At 38.4% G+C, this 23,397-nt stretch overlaps 1 protein-coding gene across 7 annotated transcripts in view; it reads right to left on the minus strand.

The window, feature by feature from the left end:
* Positions 1 to 23,397, minus strand: part of ACAP2 (ArfGAP with coiled-coil, ankyrin repeat and PH domains 2) — a 176,613-nt gene that overhangs the window by 63,646 nt on the left and 89,570 nt on the right. For all 7 annotated transcript variants that reach the window (XM_030823005.1, XM_003280421.4, XM_030823007.1 and 4 more), the window contains exons 5-6: positions 6,417 to 6,475; positions 3,582 to 3,765 (exon numbers count right to left, since the gene is read on the minus strand). In XM_030823005.1, coding sequence (XP_030678865.1) covers positions 3,582 to 3,765; positions 6,417 to 6,475 — 243 coding nt within the window. The remainder of the gene's footprint in view (positions 1 to 3,581; positions 3,766 to 6,416; positions 6,476 to 23,397) is intronic.

Raw genomic sequence — 23,397 nt, forward strand, 5'->3', positions numbered from 1 at the left:
AAAAAAAAACAGAACAAGAAAAATCTAAGTAACTTTACTTAACCATAAGACTAGTTTCTGGCTGAGTGAGGTGGCTCATGCCTGTAATCCTTGCACTTTGGGAGGCTGAGGTGGGCAGATCGCTTGAGATCAGGAGTTTGAGATCAGCCTGGCCAACATGGTGAAACCCCGTCTCTACTAAAAATACAAAAATTAGCCAGGCGTGGTGGTGGGCGCCTGTAATCCCAGCTACTCGAGAGGCTGAGGCAGGAGAATCACTTAAACCCTGAAGGTGGAGGTTGCAGTGAGCTGGGATCGCACCACTGCACTCCAGCCTAGGCAACAGAGCAAGACTCCTTCTCAAAAAAACAAAAACAACAACAGAAACAAAAGATTAGTTTCTTCTGCATGTATTTCAAAGCCTATTCAGTTTAGAGAACTATAATATTCACTTTCAAATGCTCTAAGTAAAGAAGAAGCTGCAAATAGCCTACTGCCCAAACACTGAATAATGTTAAAATGCCTGTTTTATATGTCCTTTTTTCTATTTGAAAAAATTAAGTGCTATATAACATTTTTAAATTTAAATGTTATATATAAAAATAAAATGCTATATAAAATAGGATTTTTATATTATATAATATTTAAATTATATAGCATTTAAATTATTGGAGGAAAAAAGTAAACTCAAATATTTAGAGTAGTTAAGCAAGACAAACTTTATACATTTGGATATCTATTACTTACTATTCTCTAAAGTAGACATAAATGAAATAAAGGCCATAAAATGATACAATAGTTCCCATCAGAAAAATCAAACTAATAGTTATTTGTTGGGGGTGTTGGGCATGAGGAGGCAGTGTAAGGATTCCTAACTTACATATGGACACCCAAGAAAATAATGTGTAAGTTTAAAAATAATGAAAATTTTAGCTAATCCTCCCAGGATAAAATTTGTAACATTAAGCCATTCGCTCTCTCAAAAAACATTTACTACATATCTATTTTCTAACCACTGGACTAGAGGCTAGGGTTACAATCTAGAAATAGAACAAACAAATAAATACATATTTACAATAAACATGTAAGTAGTCTAACTGCAATGTGTACGAAAATACGGCAACACAGAGAAGGCAGATGCAAAAATTATGCCTTCTGGCCTGGAGAAAAGTCTGAGTAACCTGGATCACAAAACAGAGAGTGAATTAATGACAGGGCAGGTAAAAGCAATGCAAGGCAGACCAATTTCATGAGAAGACCTTAATACTCCAGACAAGAAACAGTAAGACTTAGGGCTGCAGCAAAGGTGAAGAAAGAACCAATTTAAGAAGTACACAGGAGGAATTTTCAAGACGTTTTGGCAACTAGATATACTGGCTTACAATGAGGAGAATATCTGATATAATTCTCTCATTTCAAACTTCTGTGAGAGTAAAAAAGTGACACCATTCAATTAGATAAGGGCAAAAGGGAAAGAGAAGCCATTTTGGAAGATGAGAGATTTCAGTTTTGAACACAATGAGAACAAAGTACCCCTGGGAAAAAAACATTTGGTCATCTACCTATAATAACAGGTTGTGATTCAAGCAAGGGGCATGATGAGACTGACAGAAAACAATAAAGTGAGAAAAGAAAAGAATAAAACCAAAGATGGAACCCTAAAAAGGAGAGTGAAAAGGCAGACAAAGGAGTGAAGCCCAAGACAGAACTGGAAAAGAAACAGAAGTTGGGAGGAAGACCTAAAGGCAGTTTCAGATAAATCAAGATAAAAGAATGTTTCAAGAAGGAGAGTGTGGTCCACCACTGCAATAAAACAGAATAGTCAAGTTGGTTAAAAACTGAAATATGTCTAGTGAATAACCTCTACATGAGCCATTTCAGAGTGTTAGGCAGGGTGAGTACTCACACTACAGCAGAAAATGGTGTAATGTGAGGTAGGTAACAGGACCCAGGAAACAGACTACTCCAGTCTAGTATCCTTTCCTCCAAAAGTACAGTCTATTCATTTCAAAAATTTAACTTCCCACTTACCAAACAGGAACTTAATAGAAAAAAAAAACTTAAAATTAATTTTCTATTGTTTTGCCAAGTTACCTAAGTAATTTTTAATCACTAATTTCTGTTTGGTTACTTCTAGTTTTTCTTAAGAAATATTCTGTGATCATTGCGAAGTAAACAATCTCTGAGGACAACCACTATTGTTTTGTAAAAGCAGATCTATATAAGGTAATTCCCTAAGCATTAAAGTTTTTTTAGGCTTTAAATTCCATGATATACACAAACATGCAATGTAATATGCCTTCATTTCTCATGTCTCAAATACCTTTGGAGATCTATCACATTCAAACTAGTTTGAATTATAAATTAGACTGGAAGATCCCCAACACCAAGCAACTTACTAAATACAGATTTCTAGTTTTTGGTTTTTGTTTGTTTTGTGTGGTTTTTTTTGTTTTTTTTTTTTTTTTTTTTTTTGAGACGGAGTCTTGCTCTGTCGTCCAGGCTGGAGTGCAGTGGCGCGATCTCGGCTCACTGCAAGCTCCGCCTGCTGGGTTCATGCCATTCTCCTGCCTCAGCCTCCCGAGTAGCTGGGACTACAGGCGCCCGCCACCACGCCTGGCTAATTTTTTGTATTTTTAGTAGAGACAGGGTTTCACCGTATTAGCCAAGATGGTCTCGATCTCCTGACTTGTGATCCACCTGTCTCGGCCTCCCAAAGTGCTGGGATGACAGGCGTGAGCCACCGCACCTGGCCCAGATTTCTAGTTTTTAAAAGCAGCACCTAAAGCAAAACTATGGTAACACTACTTCTAGAAAGATTTTTCATTTGGCAATATGGTGAACCTTAGTACCTCTAAGAACCTAATCTAAAGAAATAAGAAGTATAAAGATGTTATTATCACTCACAATTATTGAAAATTATATTTTCCCTATTGTCAGTAAAAACTTGAACACCACAAATGTCTTTTACAGCAACTTAGAAGGAACTAGGGGCCCTTATCCTAAAGGAAGTAACACAGGAACGGAAAAACAAGTGCCGTGTGTTGTCACCTATAAGTAGGAGCTAAGTTATAGATTCTCAGGGGCATACAGAGTGGTATTATGTACACTGGAGACTCGGAAAGGGGGGAAGGTGGGAGGGAGGTAAGGGATGAAAAATTTCCTGTTGGGTACAATGTATACTGCTGGAGTGACAGATAGAATAAAAGCCCACACTTCACCACTATGCAATTCATCACGTGACCAAAAACCCACTTGTACCCCTAAACTTATTGAAATAATAAAATGGTATAATAAAAGGTAATTAAATTGACATAACAACTCCAGAGAATAAAATATGGCAACTAAAAATGCTTTTTAACATTTTAAAATGAGGAATATAATGTTAAGAGAAAAGAGGCAGAACTCAGAATCAAAGGAATACATCTCCATACACACGTAGGTACACTAATAGCTACACAGATGGAAATTTTCCACCTGAGATTATGTTTTAACTTTAAGCTCAGAGTAAAAGTATTTATTCTTCTTAGGGCAATCACTCAAAAGCAACAACCTGTTTAGTAAGCACTGTCTGAAAACATACACAGCAAGAAACTACATACCTGAAGCACATAATCGAGGGCTATGTGTCGAAAACATTTTCTTGTTGCTGTCAGAATGTTGGTGGCTTCTTCAACTTCATGTTGTTTGTTTCTTTGTACTTGGGCATTTTTTACTAATGCATTTTCTTTTTCTTCACTGACTTTTTCGAATTGCTTCTTGGCATCTTTGAATTTTCTAAGATCTCTAAAAAAAGAAAAACTTAGTGAAACTTTTATAACTTGCTTCATTAAAAAACTTTAGCAGGCTGGGTGCGGTGGCTCACACCTGTAATCCCAGCACCTTGGGAGGCCTAGGTGGGTGGATCATGATGTCAAGAGATCGAGACCACCCTGGCCAACATGGTGAAACCCCGTCTCTACTAAAAATACAAAAAAATTAGCTGGGCATGGTGGCATGTGCCTGTAGTCCCAGTTACTCATGAGGCTGAGGCAGGACAATCACTTGAACACGAGAGGCGGAGGCTGCAGTGACTTGAGATCACGCCACTACACTCTAGCCTGGCGACAGAGCAAGACTCCGTCTCAAAAAAAAAAAAAAAAAAAAAAAACTTCAGCAAAGTAACATTTAGAATTGAATTCCTATGTTCCTCCATTTTTTGTTTCACCTCACATTGAAACACATTCACTCTTCAAACTAAAATATGTATTGTTTCTCAATTTTGTATAAATCCTGATAAAGTCAGCTAAAATTTCATTATTTAAAGCTACATAACTTGAGATGACAATAAATTATCAAATTAACATTACAGAAACATAAAGGAAAAGTTAATTGTTTTTCCAAAGACAAATTCAGGGACATGTACCATTATTTAACCAAATGATTTTTAAACGGTAGTATACATAAGAATCACTATAGGGCACTTGTTAAAAATGCAAATTCCAGAGCCCTTTCTGAGAGATTATAATTCTTTAGCCTTCAGGAAAAATCCCAGAAATCTGAGGAGTTTATTTTTAAGACACACCCTTGATTTTACTACTATGGGTGGTCTACAGACCACACTCTAAGAAACAACATTCATTTCTCTTGCTGTGGCATGATCATAGCTCACTACAGCCTTAAAGTCCTGGGCTCAAGCGATCCTCACACCTCAAGCCTTTCAAGCAGCTCGGACTATAGGCACATGCCACCACACAGGGCTAATTTTTATTTTTTATTTCTGTGGTCTCACATTATTGCCCAGGCTGGAACACATCAATTTCTGAAAGAATCGTTACATCAGCAAAGAATAACAGTATCCGTTTTAATAGTCTGAAAATCTGAAACATTTGGTTCATTAATGATCTTAGTCACATAACATCCCTTTGCTTTTATTTTTCTACTAGGGAGCTAGGTAAAATAACTTGAAGACAAATGATTTTATAAAAATCATAATAAAGTATACGTAAGAAAGACATTCAACTCTTTGAAAGATGCCATAAACTGTTATGTGTGCATTCTGTGAAGACATTCTGAGTGTTAATCTATCACGAAGTAATTTATAAAGAATCTGGTTGGGCGCACTGGCTCATGCCTGTAATCCCAGTGCTTTGGGAGGTTAAGGTAAGAAAACTGCTTTGAGGCCAGAAGTTTGAGACTAGCCTCAACAACACAGTGAGACCTGCCTCTACAAATAATAAAAAATAAAAGATAAATTAGCCAGGAGTGGTGGTCCACACCTGTATTCCTAACTACTCAGGAGGCTGAGGTGGGAGGATCACTTCAGCCCAGGAATTCGAGGTTACAGTGAGTTATGATCAAGCCACTGTACTCCAGCCTGGGTAACAGAGTCAGACCCTGTCTTTATATTTAAAAAAGAAAAAAAGAAAAGAAACTGTAATACATAACCTCCAGAACAACAAATTCTAACCTATTAAAACAGTGTACTATCTTAATGAGATCTAACACCACTGTACAGCTCTATTATAATAAACTTTAATTTTATATATTCCCAGCCAGGAATCAAGAGAAAAAACTGTATTATTAATGTGAAAAAGAAAAACTTTCCTAATATGGAAATTTCTGATTTTTAAAATTTCTAGTTCTATTTTATTTCACAAAGAAAATGTGATGAATGTGACACAAAATACTCATGAGTAACAAAAATCATGTACTTTTTTTTTTTTTTTTTTTTTTGAGACAGAGTTTCACTCTTGTTGCCCAGGCTGGAGTGCAATGGTGTGATCTCAGCTCACTGCAACCTCCACCTCCCGGGTTCAAGCGATTCTCCTGCCTCAGTCTCCCGAGTAGCTGGGATTACAGGCATGCACCACCCTGCCCAGCTAATTTTGTATTTTTAGTACAGACGACGTTTCTCCATCTTGGCCAGGCTGGTCTCGAACTCCCGACCTCAGGTGATCTGCCCACCGCGGCCTCCAAAACTGCTGGGATTCCAGGCGTGAGCCACTGCGCCCCGGCCCAAAACTCATGTACTTTCATGGCTCATTCTCATATATTCCATTATCTTCTCTTCAAAGAAAATACCACATTGAAATAATGGAAAACATAGTTTCAACTACAATAACTAATAGTATTTCAACCACTTTTGGGGTTTGTTTTGATGGTAAAAGAACAATTAGATTATTTACATTAAAAATATTTTTTAAACCTATAGCTACGTATCCTAGCCAAGTATCTTCCAGAACACGTATTTGTGGAATAAGTGATTCACTGAAAGACATCAAGTCTGATTTACTTATAGAGTAATTCAGAAAGAAATGCAGCATGCATTTCACAAAGCAAACAAAACGCCAATATTTTTAATAATTCATGGTATATAACTTCTTCCAAAAGATAGCAATTCTCAGATTGATCATTAACTAGTTAATTTTCTTTCCTCTTCACTGCAATTGACTTACTCTTTAACAAAGTTCTGAAGCTGTGCCTTAATTGATCTCTGAGTTTGGTCAAACAGGATCTAAAAAATAAAATGTAATATTAAATGATTAGAAAAGTAAACAAAATAATTTTCTTATCGTGCTATAAATACCACATCCCTTCATCAATTCTCCAATTCTAATACCGTCTATATCTCTTCTTGAAGACTACAAAAGAAATAACCATTTAAAAATAGAACCCAAAACAGATTAAGCCAATTTCATCTCTCAGAAATAAAATTACTTCTATTTACAGAGGAAAACAAATCTGCTTTAATATTTAAATAGAATGTTCAAACAGTGGAGCAACATAGTTCCTTAATTCTAATTCAGGCTTTGGAAGACAACCTAAAACAGTAATACAAATTCCACTCCATACATTACAGAAAATATTTACTCCAATATATCACAGCATACCAAATGACAACAGCTCCAGAAACGCCATATACCTTAGTTGAGGTAGAGGTTACTCATTGGGGAAGACTTGGGGACTTAAATGAATATTTTAAATTCAAGTAAACATTATATCATCCTTTAGGTTAAATAACTGCTAACAGTAGAGACAAGAGTAAAATTTTATTCCTCCAGATAGTATTCTGCCCAACTTAAATGATGCCACATATTTAACACAGATGGCTCTGTGTATGATAAACATCAAAATGCTTATCGTGGGGATTCCACCTTTAATAACTTACAGATATACTTCATTCAGAGTTTGAAATAAAGTTAGATGCGCGGGCAGAAAGATCAATATCCAAAAGAAAATCCTCCATTCTTCTACTAATTAAAAACAATACCACAATTTCATTATCTCTGAAGCTCTGTCTTCCGTTTTCTCCTGAATACCACATACACACATTCCCCAGGAATCTGGACTTTTCAAAATCTGTCAATTTACTTCCAGAGAGAAATTAAATTTTGTCTGTATTATGTTAAACTCAAAGTACAAACCCAAAGTAAGCAGAAGAAAGAAAATAATAAAGATCAGAGTAGAAGTCAACTAAACAGAAAATAGAAAGTTAATAGAGAAAAATCAAAGAATCACAAAATTTGGTTCTTAGAGAATATTATAAAATCAATAAACCTCTAACCACAGAGATAAGACGTAAATTTCAAACATTAAGGAGAGACGCATCTTTATCATTGTATATATATTAAAAAGATAATCTGTGAAGCTAAGAAACAACTGTAGGCCTGCAAATTTAACAGATGAAATGGACACATTTTGTGAAAGACAAAAACTATCAAGCCTCAATCAAGAAGAAACTGATACCCTGAACAGAGTTTAAAAGACAGAGTCTATATTAAAACCTTCCATATCATATAAAGTTAAAATTACATGAACATGAAATATAACAATCCCAATCCTAGGTATTTGGCCAAATGAAATTAAAACTTATGTTCACACAAAAACCTGTACTCAAATGTTTATAGCAGTTTCATTCCTAATTGCCAAAATACAGAAAATACCCAAATGTCTTTCAATCAGTGAATATAGAAACAAACTATGATACATTCATACAGCAATAAAAAAGAACGATTATTAATACATGCAACAACATCAGTGAATCTCAATGCATTTTGCTAAGTGAAACAAAATTTGTTGGACATTCAGGAAAGGGCAAGACTGAGGGGATGAAAAATCAGTGATTTCCACTGATAGGAGAAGGATGGAAAGGTTAATAATAGGGCAACATGAGGGCTTCTGGGGAGTTGACGGAACTGTTGTGCATCTTGATTTTGGTGTGGAGACCCAACTGTATGCATCTGTCAAAACCCATGAAGTTATATGCCACAAAAAATCCATTTTGTTATATTTAAATTTAAAAATAACTTTAAAATATGAAGAATGACAGTGTAAATATGAAACAATAGATTTTTAAATGAATTAAGAAGAAACAAATAGCATATTAACTAGGTTGATTGAAAGGACAGAGAAACATAAAACCAACGAAAAGAGAACATCCAATCTTCTCAGGAACACTAACAACATTTAAGAAAATTGACCATATAGTAGGGCATAAAGCAATAATATGACATTATATTAAGTTATACTACAAAGTATTAAAAAGAGAGAACTACTGAAACAGGGAACAATACCGATCTCAAAAATGTTATTCCAAGCAAAAGAAGTCACACATACACACACAGACACACATACATACAATATGATTCCACTTATATGAAGTTATAGAAAAAACATAATTACTTTATGGAAGAAAATCAAAGCAGGACTTGCCTTTGGAGGTGTGGGTTGGGACTGAGAAGCAGTATGGGAGAACTTTCTGGATAACGGTAACGATCCATATCTTAAAAAGGATTTGACTTACATAAGTGGATGGGCTTGCCAAAATTAACTTAAAGATACAAATAGGATTTTTGCATTTAACTGTATTTAAACTTGACCTCAAGAAATAAAATCAGGGCCAGGAATGGTGGCTTATCCCTACAATCCCATTACTTTGGGAGCCCAAGGTCAGAGGATCCCATGAGGCCAGGAGTTCAAGATTAGCCTGGGCAACATGGCAAGACCTATCTCTATACATATATACATTTTTTAATGAGCCAAGCATGGTGGCACAAACTTGTAGTCCTAGCTATTCAAGAGGCTAAGGCAAGAGAATCACTTGAGCCCAGGAGTTCAAGGTTGCAGTGAGCTGTGATCATGCCATTGCACTGCACTCTAGATGGAGCAACAGAGTAAGATCCTATCTCAAAAAAAAAAAAAGAAAGAAAGAAAAGAAAAAGAAAGAAAGAAAGAAAGAAAGAGAGAGAGAGAAAGAAAAAGAAAGAATGAACCTGTAAAAAAAACCTAAACCTGGGAATGTATTTGAGAAAGAAATGTTCTTTTGTCTACAAATTATTTTAAAATGCATTAATAATATTGAGGCATGAATAGAGGGAAGGATAAATGAATAGATATGTGATAAAGCAAATGCAGTATAATATACCTTTGGGGTGAGTCTATGGATGTCAGCTGTAAAGCTGTTTCAACTTCTAACTATAAAATATCAGAAAGAAATGGCACATATACCTTAAAAAATAAATAAAAAGGAAAACACATCCTACAAATACATTAAAAATTAAAAATAAATAAAAAGAAAAAATGTGAAAAACTCCACGAAGATGTCTTCACATCTTCATTGCTGAATTCTACCAAATATTTAAGGTAGAAAGAACAGTACTTCTACATAAACTCTTCAAAAAAAAAATCTATCGGAAAATCTATTCTCTGAGAAAATGGAAGAACAAAACCAAAGACACTGTAAGAAAAGAAAGCTACAAAGCAATATCCCTCATGAATATAGATGCCAAAATTCTTAGCAATATATAGTAATGACATATCATAATAATACGTAAGAAGGAAAATACATCATGACCAATTGGGATATATCCCACGAATGAAAGATGGATTTAACATTCAAAAAATCAACATAATTCACCATGTTAACAGACTTAAAAAACAAACTGTATGACAGACACAAAAAAGCACTGGAACAAAAATCATCCATTCCTGATTTTTAAAAACTCTCAGGAATACAGACATATAATGTACTTTCCTCGGTGTAATAAAGGGGACATATGAAAAATCTGTATCTAACATCCTGGCTAGTGGCAAAAGGCTACTTTCACCCTCAGATCAGGACCAAGGCCAGGAATGCCTACTCATCACTTCTATTCAACATTACACTAGAAATTCTAGCAATGCAATCATACAAGAAATAAAAAGCATACAGATTAGAAAGGAAGAATATAAAATTGTCTTTATCCACAGATGATGTGATCAGCTCTATAGATAACACTATGGAACCTGCAAAAAAAAAAAAAAAAAACTGCTAAAATTAGTAAGTGAGTTTAAGAAGGTTGTAGAAACAAAGTCAAAATACAAAAATCAGTTGTATTTCTAAGACCAGCAATGACCAAATAGCAACTGAACATTAAAAAAAAAAATACTCGCCAGGCGCTGTGGCTCACGCCTGTAATCCCAGCACTTTGGGAGGCCAAGGCAGGCAGATCACCTGAGGTCGGGAGTTTGAGACCAGCCTGACCAACATGGAGAAACCCCGTCTCTACTAAAAATACAAAATCAGCCGGGCGTGGTGGCACATCCCTGTAATCCCAGCTACTTGGGAGGCTGAGGCAGGAGAATCGCTTGAACCCAGGAGGCAGAGCTTGCAGTGAACCGAGATCACGCCATTGCCCCTCCAGCCTGAGCAACAGGAGCGAAACTCCATCTGGAAAAAAAAAAAAAAAAAAAAAAAAAAAAAAAAAAAAAAAACCATTTATAATAACAAATAGGAAATGCTTAAGGATAAATTTGACAAAAAATATGCAAGACTTGCACAGTGATGACTGCAAAACATGCTCAGAGAAATTAAAAAAAAAAAACAAATGGAGACAATCTTTCATGCTCTTCTTTTCTAATTTGGGTCCAGCAGAATGGCTCCACAAAGATGGGCAGCAAGAAGAATCATCATTCTGCCATCAATAAGGTGAGCCGAGGGTACACCAGCAACATTCAGAATCATCCCGCCATCAATAAGGTGACCCGAGGGTACACCAGCAACATTCAGAATCATCCTGCCATCGATAAGGTGACCCGAGGGTACACCAGCAACATTCAGAATCATCCCGCCATCGATAAGGTGACCCGAGGGTACACCAGCAACATTCAGAATCATCCTGCCATCGATAAGGTGACCTGAGGGTAACCAGAAATGTTCAGAAGCACGTCCATGGAGTGGATTTCAAGAATCATTCTGCCATCAATAAGGTGACCTGAGGATACACCGTCAACATTCAGAAGCACATCCATGGAGTGGGCTTCAAGAAGCGTGGCCCTCAGGCACTCAAAGACATCCAGAAATTTGCCATGAAGGAGATGGGAATTCTAGATGTGCACATTGACACCAGGCAAAACAAAGCTGCCTGGAACAAAGGAACAAGCAATATCTCATAGGTATCCATATGTGGATTTCCAGAAAACATGATGAGGCTGAACATTCACCAAATGAGCTCTATACATTGATTATCTATGTGCCTGTCACCACTTTCAAAAATCTACTGAAAGTCAATGTGGACAAGAACTAACCACTGATTGTCAAATAAAGTGAGCAAATTATACACACACAAATAGAATCATGGCCCTCTACTTAGAGTAACACACATACTATTTGGATTAGAAGACTTATTATTAGCAAAATGTTGATTCACCTCAAATTGAACTATACATTCAATGCAATTCCACTCCAAATCTCAGTAGAAACTGAAAAGTTGATTCTAAAAGTTATATGAAAACATAAAGGACCTAGAATAGCCAAAATAACTTTGAAAAAGAGGAAAAGAGAATACTCATACTACCTGATTTCAAGACTTACTATGAAAGCTACAGTAATCAATGGAGTATAGTACTGTAGAAAGACAGGCAAAGGCTGGGTACAGTGGCTCACGTCTGTAATCCTAACAGTTTGAGAGGATCACTTGAGCCCAGGAATTGGAGACCAGCCTTGGCAACAAAGTGAAACCCCCCATCTCGACAAAAATTCAAAAAATTAGCCAGGCGTGTAGCATGTGCCTGTGGTCTCAGCTACTCGGGAGGCTAAGGCAGGAGGATTACTTGAGCCCAGGGGGTGGAGGCTGTAGTGAGTCATTTTCATTTCACTGCACTCTAGCCCAGAAAACAAAGCAAGACTGTCTCAGGAAAAAAAAAAAAAGAAAAAAAGACAAGCAAAAAGATCAATAAAGCAGAAATTACCCACACATATGGTCAGCTTTTATTTATTTATTTTTATAAAAGGTGCCAATAAATATGTGAAAATGTACAGAGCAAGCTGGAGAGCCATATGCAAAGAATTTAATATTAATAAAGAGGAAAAAGAAGAACTTCAACCCTTACCACAGAACATTTATAAAATTTAACTTGAAATAGATCATAGACCTAAACTTCTACAAGAAAACATTGAAAAAAATCTCACTGAATAGGGTTAAGCAAACATTTCCTAACAGAACAAAAAAGAAAACAATAAAAAAAAACTCAATAAACTGACTTCATAAAAAAAAAGTTTGATCTTTAAAAAACACTGCTACAAAAATGAAAAAGGCAAGCCGAAGCATGGAAGAAAATATCTGCAAAACATATAACAACTCAGTAAATATGAAGATAAATCCTTTTTTTTTTTTTTTTTTTTTTTTTTTTTGAGACAGGGCCTTGCTCTGTCACCCAAGCTGGAGTGCAGTGGTGTGATCTCGGCTTACTGCAACCTCCGCCTCCCAGGTTCAAGTGATTCTCCTGCCTCAGCCTCCCAAGCAGCTGGGATTACGGGCGCGTGCCACCACGCCAGCTAATTTTTGTACTTTTAGTAGAGACAGAGTTTCACTATGTTGCCCAGGATGGTCATGAACTCCTGACCTCAAGTGATCCACCCGCCTCAGCCTTTCAAAGGGCTAGGATTACAGGCGTGAGCCACCACGCCCAGCCGATAAATCCATTTTTTTCTTTGTGTGTGTGTGTGTGTGTGTGTGTGTGTGTGTGTGTGTGTGTGTGTGACGAAGTCTTGCTCTGTCACCCAGGCTGGAGTGCAGTGGCGCGATGTCAGCTCACTGCAAGCTCCGCCTCCCGGGTTCACGCCATTCTCCTGCTTCAGCCTCCCGAGTAGCTGGGACCACAGGCGCCCGCCACCACCACCACGCCCAGCTAATTTTTTGTATTTTTAGCAGACACAGGGTTTCACCATGTTAGGCAGGATGGTCTGGATCTCCTGACCCGTGATCTGCCCGCATCCGCCTCCCAAAGTGCTGGGATTACAGGCGTGGGCCACCGCGCCCAGCCTAAATCCATTTTTATAATGCACAAAAGATGACACTTCACCAAAGAAGATCCATAGATGGCAAAGAAGCAAAATGCTCAACACCATTACTTATTAATAAGGAAATGCAAATTAAAACCATAAACAATTTTAGAAAGTGACTATGCCAAGTGTTGCTGAGCATGTGGAACCCCTGCACTCTCGTACACTGCGCTGACGTAAAATGGCACAATCCACTTTGCAAAACAACATTTGTGTAGGTTTTAATTTCTTTACAGATATTAACATTTTTAAGAAACGTAAAACAGTCATGTGCCGCATAATGACATTTTGGTCAAAGACAGGCCGCACATATAACGGTGGTCCCATAAAATTATAGTACTGTATCTGTACTGTACTTTTTCTATGTTTAAATACACAAATATCTACCATTATGTTACAAATGCCTAACGTATTCATTACAGAAACATGCTGTATAGGTTTGCAGCGTAAAAGCAACAGACTACACCTGGTAGCCTGGGTGTGTAGGAGGCTACACTGTCTAGGTTTGTGTTAAGTACATTCTATGACACTCACACAATGAAGAAATCACCTAACAACACATTTCTCAGAATGTATCACTGTTGTTAAATGATGTGTGACTGTATTAAAAATTAATATAAACATTAATAAATAAAAGAAATTAAATATTTCCTTATTTTCTCTTAGCAATGGCTTACAGTCTTCACTTTAAAAATAGTAAAAATGAAAGCATAACATCATCTTACAAACTAGCCGTTTTATGCCTGGCTATTCAGGTAAAGAAATAATACTATATGTCTACACAGATTTTTACATGTATTTTAATAAGCATTTTTATTTGTAATAGCCAAAACCTAAAAACAACCCCAAAGTCCATTGCGGTAGCTTTAAAATATGACAACAAATTCTTTAACACTGCTTTCTTCAAAAGCAGCCCCAATTCTTTGCTCTTTGAGTGTGGGCTAGATGGAGTAACTTACTTCTAGCAAACAGTATCATGAAGAAAGTAACAATGTGTGACTGCTGAGACCAGGTTATAAAAGGCATTGAAGCTTCCAGCCAGACGCGGTGGCTCAGCACTTTGGGAGGTTGAGGCAGGCAGATCACTTGAGGTCAGGAGTTCGAGACCAGCCTGGCCAACATGGTGAAATCCCAACTCTACTAAAAATAAAAAAATTAGCTGGGTGTGGTGGCGCATGTCTGTAATCCTAGCTACTCAGGAGGCTGAGGCACAAGAATCGCTTCAACCTGGGAGGCAGAAGTTGCAGTGAGCCAAGCTCATGCCATTCACTCCAGCCTGGATGACAGAGTGAGACTCTGTCTTGAAAAAAAAAAAAAAAAAAAAAAGGCATTGAAGCTTCCTGTTTGCCCATGCTGCTCTTGGATCACTTGTTTTAGCAGTAACCAGACTCCATGTCATAAGGACACTCAAGCATCCCTGCAAAGAGGATCCTTGGTCAGGGGACCAGAGACTGAGGCAATCTCATGAAATTCCTGAGTCAGAGTCACCCAACTAAGCCACTCCCAAATTCCTGACCCAGAAACTTTAAGATAATACATGCATGTTGTTTCATGCCACTAAGTTTTCAAATAATCTGTTATATAGCAGTAGATAGCTAATATAACCATCCACAGGTAGATGGATTTTAAAACTTGTGATAAATCCATACAATGCAATTGTATTGAGGAATAAAAAGGGAATGAAGGACTGAAACATGCAATATAATTGGACCTCAAAATAACACTGAAGAAACTAGACCACAAAAGTCCATTTATGTACAATTCTAGAAAATGCAAACAAACCAATAATGATAGAAAGCAGATTCACGACAGACTAGGAATGAGGGAAGAAGGGAGAGAAATAGAAATTACAAAGTGGCAAAGGAAAACTTTTAAAGCATGATTGTTATATTCACTAAATTATTTGTAGTGATTTCATGGAGATATGTGGATCTCAAAAGTTATCAAATTGTATGCTGTAACTATGCAGTTTATGTCAATTATTCCTTAATAAAGTTGTTAAAAAAATCATTATATTCCAAAGAGAAAAGCAGAACATTTTTCTCTTTTTTGCTTTTCAACTTTTTTTTTTTTTAACTTTTAGGTTCGGGGTGCATGTGCAGGATGTGGAGGTTTGTTACATAGGTAAACTTGTGTCACAGGGACTTGTTGTACAGATTATTTCATCACCCAGGTATTACACCTACTATCCATTATTTTTCCTGATCCTCTCCCTCCTCCTACCCTCCACACTCCAATAAGCCACAGTATGTGTTGTTCTCCTGTATGTGTCCATGTGTTCTCATCATTTAGCTCCCCCACTTATAAGTGAGAACATGTGGTATTTGGTTTTCTGTTCCTGTGTTAATCTGCTAAGGATAATGGCCTCCAGCTCCATCCATGTTCCTGCAAAGGACATGATCTCATTCTCTTTTATGGCTGCATAGTATTCCATAGTGTATATGTATGTACACATTTTCTTTATCCAGTCTACCACTGATGGGCATTTAGGCTGATTCCACGTCTTTGCTATTGTGAATAGTGCTGCAGTGAACATACACATACATATGTCTTTATAATAGAACTATATTCCTATGGGTATATACCCAGCAATGGTATCTCACCCAGCTGATGTGAGATGGTATCTCATTGTGGTTTTGATTTGCACTTCTCTAATGATCAGTGATGTTGAGCTTTTTTTCATGATTGTTAGCCACATGTATGTCTTCTTTTGAGAAATGTCTGTTCACATCCTTTGCCCGCTTTTTAATGGGGTTGTGTTTTTCTTTGTAATTTAAGTTCCTTATAAATTCTGGATATAAGAGCATTATCAGATGAATAGTTTGCAAATATTTTCTCCCGTTCTATAGGTTGTCTGTTTACTCTGCTGACAGTTTCTTTGATTGTGCAGAAACTCTTTAATTAGATCCCATTTGTCAATCTTTGCTTTTGCTGCAGTTGCTCTTAGCAACTTCATCATGAAACCCTGGCACATACCTATATCCTGGATGCTACTGCCTTTAAAATGTAACATTACCAAAATTAAATTTTCTATACACTTGAATAGAATGACAAGTATTTCATGAAATTAGATGTCAATAATCTAGGCTATTTACTGGTTTTGTTTTGGAGACAAGAGTCTCACTCCATCATGCAGGCTGGAGTGCAATGGCATGATCTCGGCTCACTGCAACCTCTGCTTCCCAGGTTCAAGCAATCCTTGCACCTTAGCCTTCTGAGTAGCTAGGACTCCAGGGATATGCCACCATGCTCAGTTGATTTTTGTATTTTTAGCAGAGACGGGGTTTCGCCATGTTGGCCAGCCTGATCTCAAACTCCTGACCTCAGCCTCCCAACGTGCTGGGATTACGGGCATGAGCCACTGCGCCCAGCCGCAATAATGTGGGCTATATACTTTTAATACTTGCATTAGTGTGAAAAGTATGTTGTCAATAAAGCAAGGGTTCTGCCTTCTACTTGCCAATTTTCAAGCCACAGTATCTAACAGCTACTTCCCTTCTTCTTCTTCTTCTTCTTCTTCCTCTTCCTCTTCCTCTCCTCCTTCTCCTTCTCTCTTTTTTTTTTTTAGTAGTTATTGTTGTTCTTAAAGCCCTTCTCATGGACAGCTAACTCTTTTCTGTACTAAACTGCTACACAGAAATTCCTCAGTTCATCTACTGGTATCTAAGTCTCTAGTCTATACTTTCCCAGGAGAAAATTCACGCATTTTCTCATCATAAAAAGTTTAAAAGCCACCAACAGAAAAGCTAAGGTTCACTTATATTTCTGGAAATTAATAGTATTATTCCAAGCAACACGTGTATTACAAATAATCAAAAATATGTCAGTTGACCAATCTGCTCATTATAAAATGAACTTACAGAAGTGCATAGAATAATGTATGACTCTTTAAAACTAACAGCTCACACTAAAGTTACTCCTCATACATGTATGAACACAGTTAAAGCAGCACTATCTCTGCTCTCTTCAGGAAAGGAGGAAAGCTAAGATGCACTTCAAAGATCTAGTCCAGAAAGGTTAGTAAAAGAACAGGCTGCACATCCATAGATAGCATTATCCCCGTTTCCAGTTCTTACAAGTAAGATGCCTCTGGCTCTAAGTATACATTTTGTAGTTTAAAGTCCTTGTGATTTATTTAAATACTATTCAGGGCCAGGCAAAGTGGCTCATGCCTGCAATCCTAACACTTTGGGAAGCCACGATGAGAGGATCACTCGAGGCAAAGAGTTCGAGAACAGCCTAGGGAACGTAACAAGACTCCATTGCAACAAAAATTAAAAATAAAAACAAGCTGGAATGCGAGGCAGAGCAATATGGCCAAATAGAAGCCTCCACCGACTGTCCTCCCTGCAGGAACACCAAATTTGACAACCACCTACACAAAAAGCACCTTCATAAGAACCACAAATCATGTGAGCAATCACAGTACCTTCATATCGCTGAAAGAGGCAGTGAAGAGGACAGAAAAGACAGTCTTGAATTGCTGACCCCAGCTCTCCCCCCTCCGCTCGTAGCAACCACATGGCACAGAGGAAGAATCTGCGCTGCACATGGGGAAAGAGCACAGCAACTGTGGGACTATACTCTGGAACGCAGTGCTGCCAACCCTGGCAGAACTCAGCCAATGCCAATGAATGGAGCATTTAGACCAGCCCCAGGGACAGGACAATTACACAGCCTGGAGGTTGGAACTGGAGTTTCTGCAAGCCTCGCCACCACAGGCTAAAGTGCTCTGGAGTCCTAAATAACAGTAAAAGGCAAGCTAGGTCACAAGGACTGTAACTCCTAGGCAAGTTGTAGTGCTGGGCTGGGCTCAGAGCCAGTGGACTTGGAGGTACATGACCTAGTGAGACACCAGCCAGTGTGGCTAAGGGAGCGCTTGTGTCACACATCCCCCAATCAAAGGCAGGAAGGCTCCCAGCTCCAAAAGAGATTCCTTCCTTCTCCTTGAGAAGAGGAGAGGAAAGAATAAACAGGACTTTGTTTTGCAACAGAAATACCACCTCAGCCACAGATGAATAAGGCATCAGGCAGAGTCGTGAGGTCCCCATTCTAGGCTCTAACTCCCGGATGATATTTTTAGACACACCCTGGGCCAGAAGGAACCTGAAGGGAAGGATCAAGTCCTGGAAGAATTCATCACTTGCTGACTAAAGAGCCCTTAGACCCTGAATAATCACCAGCAGTAACAAAGTAATACACACTGTGGGCCTCAGCTAAGACTCTGAGACATGCAGGCTTCAGGTGTGACCCGGCGTATTCACAGCTGTGGTGGCTACGAGGAGAGACTCCTTCTGCTTGAGAAAAGGGGAGGGAAAAATAAAGGGGATTTTGTCTTGCAGATCAGGTACCACCTCAAACACAGTTGGGAGGAGCACCAGGCGGGTTCGTAGGGTCCCTGATTCCAGAGAACACTGGATAGCACCTCTGGAACTACCCTAAGCCAGAAGAGAACTCACTGCCCTGAAGGGTGGGTCCCAGGAATGGCGACATTCATGAAAAGCTGAGCCCTTGGGCCTTAAGTGAACCGTGACAACATTGTGGCAGTATTCCCTGTGGGCCTGTGTGGAGGTGGACACGGGGTGACTCCACTGCCTGGGGAGAGGAAAGGGAAGGGTGGGAAGGACTGTGTCTTGTGATTTCAGTACCAGTTTAAACATAGTTGAATACAGCGCCAAGGAAATTTCTAAGGTTTCCGATTTCAGGCCCTAGCTTCCAGGCACTATCTCTGAACCTGTCAGGAGCCCGGAGCCCAGGGGAATTCACCACCCCGAAGGGAAATACACAAGAATGACTAGCTTCAGCCACTCTTGAAATAATGACTGTATAGCCTGAGGGCCTTGAGAGAACACAGGTTGCGGCCAGGTAATAGTTACAGCAGGACACGGGCAAGACACAGTGCTTTGCTGGCTTCAGATCTGACCAAGTACAGTCCCAACAATGGTGGTGACAGGAATGCTTGTGTCACCCCTCTCCAAGCTCCAGGCAGCTTAGCCAGAGAGAGAGAGAGAGAGAGAGACTGCACTCATTTTGGAGAAAGTAAGGGAAGAAAACAAGAGTCTCTACCTGGTAATCCAGAGAATTCTTCCAGATGTTATCCAAGACCACAGTATTAGTCCATTCTCACACTGCTATAAAGAACTGCCTGAGACTGGGTAATCTAGAAAGGAAAGAGGTTTAATTGACTCACAGTTCTACACGGCTGGGGAGGCCTCAGGAAACTTACAATCATGGTGGAGGGTGAAGGGAAAGCAAGGCACTTTCTTCACGAGGCAGCAGGAAGGAGAATGAACACAGGAGGAATTACCAAACACTTCCAAAACCATCAGATCTCATGTAATGCACTCACTATCACCAGAACAGCACGGAGAAGCCGCTCCCATGATCCATTCACCTCCACCTGGTCTCTCCCTCGACACGTGGGGGTTATGGGGATTACAATTCAAGATGAGATTTGGGTGGGGACACAAAGCCTAACCATATCAACCACCAAGCTGGCATCTCTATAAGTGTCCAAGAACTACAGCATTACTAGGCTTGGGGTGCCCTCTAACGCAGATACAGCTGTAGGGACCAAAAACCTAGATCATAACAACTAAGTAGGTTTGAATACTTGGATAGCCTTCTCAAGAAGGATGAATACAAACAAGCCCAGACTGTGAAGCCTACAATAAATATCTAATTCTTCAATGCCTAGATAATAACAAATATCCACTAGCATCAAGACCATTGAAGAAAACATAATCTCATCAAAAGAACTAAATAAGGCATCAGGGGCAAATCGGAGAAATGGAGATATGTGACCTTTCAGACAGAGAATTCAAAATAGCTGCTCTGAGGAAACTCAAAGAAATACAAGGTAACAGAGAAGAAATTCAGAATCCTATCAGAAGAATTTAACAAAGAAATTAAAATAATTTTTAAAAATCAAGCAGAAATTCTAGAGTTGAAAAATGCACTTGACATTTAAAGAATGTATCAGAGTCTCTTAACAGCAGAACTGATCAAGCAGAAGAAAGAATTCCTGAGACTTATGAGCCCTGTTTGAAAATAGAGAAGAAAAATGAACAAAAAAGAATGAAGCATGCCTATAAGATCTAGAAAATAGCCTCAATAGCAAATCTAAGAGTAAGGAAGAAAGAGAGAAATAGAAAGTTTACTCAAAAGGATAGTAACAAAATTTCTGAAACTGAGAGAAAGATACAAAACTTCAAGTAAAAGAAGGCTATAGAATACCAAGTAGATTTAACCCATTATTAGTTTAATAATCAAATTCCCAAAGATCAAGGATAAAGAAAGGATTCTAAAAGCAGCACAAGAAAAGAAACAAATAACACAATGGAGCTCCAAAACATCTAGCAGACTTTTCAATGGAAACCTTACAGGCCAGGAAAGAGTAGCATGACATATTTAAAGTGCTGGCAGAAAATTTTTTACTCTAGAATAGCATATGAAGCAAAAATATCCTTCAAACATGAAGGATAATTAAAGATTTTCCCAGACAAACAAAAGTTGATGAATTTCATCAACACCAGACCTGTCCTACAAGAAATGCTACAGGGAGGTTCTTCACTCTGAAAGAAAAGGAGATTAATGGGCAAGAAGAAATCATCTGCAGGTGCAAGGCTCACTGGTGACAGTAAGTACAGAGACAAACACGGAATACCATAACACTGTAATTGTGCTGTGTAAACTACTCCTATCTTAAGTATTAATAGAAAGGTGAAAAGATAAACCAAAAATAATGAGCATACCTTTCAACAGAGACAATACAATAATATACACACAGAAACAGTAAAAAGTTACAAAGTGAGGACACAGTGTTAAAGTATTGAGTTTTTGTTTGTTTGTTTGTTTTGAGACAGAGTCTCACTCTGTCACCCAGGCTGGAGTAAAGTGGCACTATCTCTGCTCACTGCAAGCTCTGCCTCCTGGGTTCACGCCATTCTCCTGCCTCAGCCTCTCAAATAGCTGGGACTACAGGCACCTGCCACCACGCCTGGATAATTTTTTGTATTTTTAGTAGAGACAGGGCTTCACGGTGTTAGCCAGGATGGTCTCTATCTCCTGACCTCGTGATCCGCCCACCTCAGCCTCCCAAAGTGCTGGGATTACAGGCGTGAGCCACCATGCCAGGCCTAAAGTATTGAGTTTTTATTAGTTTTCTTTTTGTTGGCTTGTTTATGCAATCAGTGTTGATTTGTTACCATAAGATACTATTGCAAGCCTCATGGTAACCTCCAATCTACAAACATATAATAAATAAGCAAAAAATAAAAAGCAAGAAAATAAAACATAACACCAGAGAAAATCACCTTCACTAAAAGGAAGACAGTAAAGAAGAGAAGACCACAAAACAACCAGAAAACAAATAACAACATGGCAGGTGTAAATCCTTACTCATCAATAACATTGAATGTAAATGGACTACATTCTCCAGTCAAAAGACAAAGAGTGGCTGAATGGGTAAAGAAACAAGACGCAATAATCTGTTGCTTACAAGAGACACATCTCACCTATAAAGACACAAACTGAAAATAAAGGAATGGAAAAAGATATTACATGTAAATGGAAACCAAAAGGAACAGAAGCAGCTATATTTATATCACACAAAACAGACTTCAAAAAAAAAAAATTTCAAGAGACAAAGAAGGTCATTATAATCAATTCAGCAAAAGAACATAACAAGTATAATTATATATGTACCAAACACTGGAGCACCAAGATATATAACACAAATATCATTAAAGCTAAAGGGAGAGACAGACCCCAATATAATAACAGCTGGAGACTTCAAAACCCCACTTTCAGCACTTGACAGATCATCTAGACAGAAAATCCACAAGGAAACATCAGACTTAATCTGCACTATAGGCCAGGTACAGTGGCTCATGCCTGTAATCCCAGTACTTTGGGAGGCCAAGGCAGGACAACACCTGAGGTCAGGAGTTCAAGACCAGCCTGGCCAACATGGTGAAACCCCATTTCTACTAAAAATACAAAGCTAGCTGGGTGTGGTGGCATGTGCCTATAATTCCAGCACTTTGGGAAGCCAAGGCAGGAGAATCACTTGAACCCAGGAGGCAGTGGCTGCAGTGAGTCAGGATCATGCCACTGCACTCACTCCAGCTTGGGCGACAGAGTGAGACTCCATCTCAAAAAAAAAGGAAGAAGAAAAGAAAAGAAAAAAGAAATCTGTACTATAGACCAAATAGGCCTAACGAATATTTAAGAACATTTCATTGAAGGGGTGTAGAACACACATTTTTCTTCCCAGCACATGAATCATTCTTAAGGACAGACCATATTGCTAGGTCACAAAACCTGAAATAATATCAAGGATCTTCTGTGACCACAATGGAATAAAACTGGAAATAATGAGGAATTTTGGAAACTATATAAACACATGGAAATTAATATGCTCCTGAATGACCAGTGGGTGAATGAAGAGATTAGGAATGAAACTGGCCTGGGCTCAGTGGCTCAGGCCTGTAATCCCCACATTTTGAAAGGCCAAGACAGGCAGATCACTTGAAGCCAGGAGTTTGAGACCAGCCTGGCCAACATGGTGAAACCCCATCTCTACTAAACAATACAAAAATTAGCCAGGTGTAGTGGCACGCACCTGTAATCTCAGCTACTCAGGAGGCTGAGGCATGAAAATCACTTGAACCCAGGAGGCAGAGGTTGCAGTGAGCAGAGACTGCGCCACTGCAATCCAGCCTGGGTGACAGAGCAAGACTCTGTCTCAAAAAAAAAGGAATTAAAAAATTTATTGAAGCAAATGATAATGGAAACACAACAAACCGAAGCCTATGTATGGGATACAGTAAAAACAGTATTAAGAGGAAAGTTTATAGCTAAGAGTGCCTACATCAAAAACAAAATACCTTCAAATAAACAACCTAATGACACGTCTTAAAGAACTAGAAAAGCAAAAGGAAACCAAACCTAAACCTAAAGTTAGCAGAAGAAAATAAAGACCAGAGCAGAAATAAATGAAATTAAAAAGAAGAAAACAATACAAAAATCAACAAAACAAAAAGTTGGCTTTTCAAAAAGATTAAAAAACTGACAAACCTTTAGCCAGACTAAGAAAAGAGAAGACCAAATAA

This window comes from Nomascus leucogenys, chromosome 11 (assembly GCF_006542625.1).
Source record: "Nomascus leucogenys isolate Asia chromosome 11, Asia_NLE_v1, whole genome shotgun sequence".
Lineage (NCBI taxonomy): Eukaryota > Metazoa > Chordata > Mammalia > Primates > Hylobatidae > Nomascus > Nomascus leucogenys.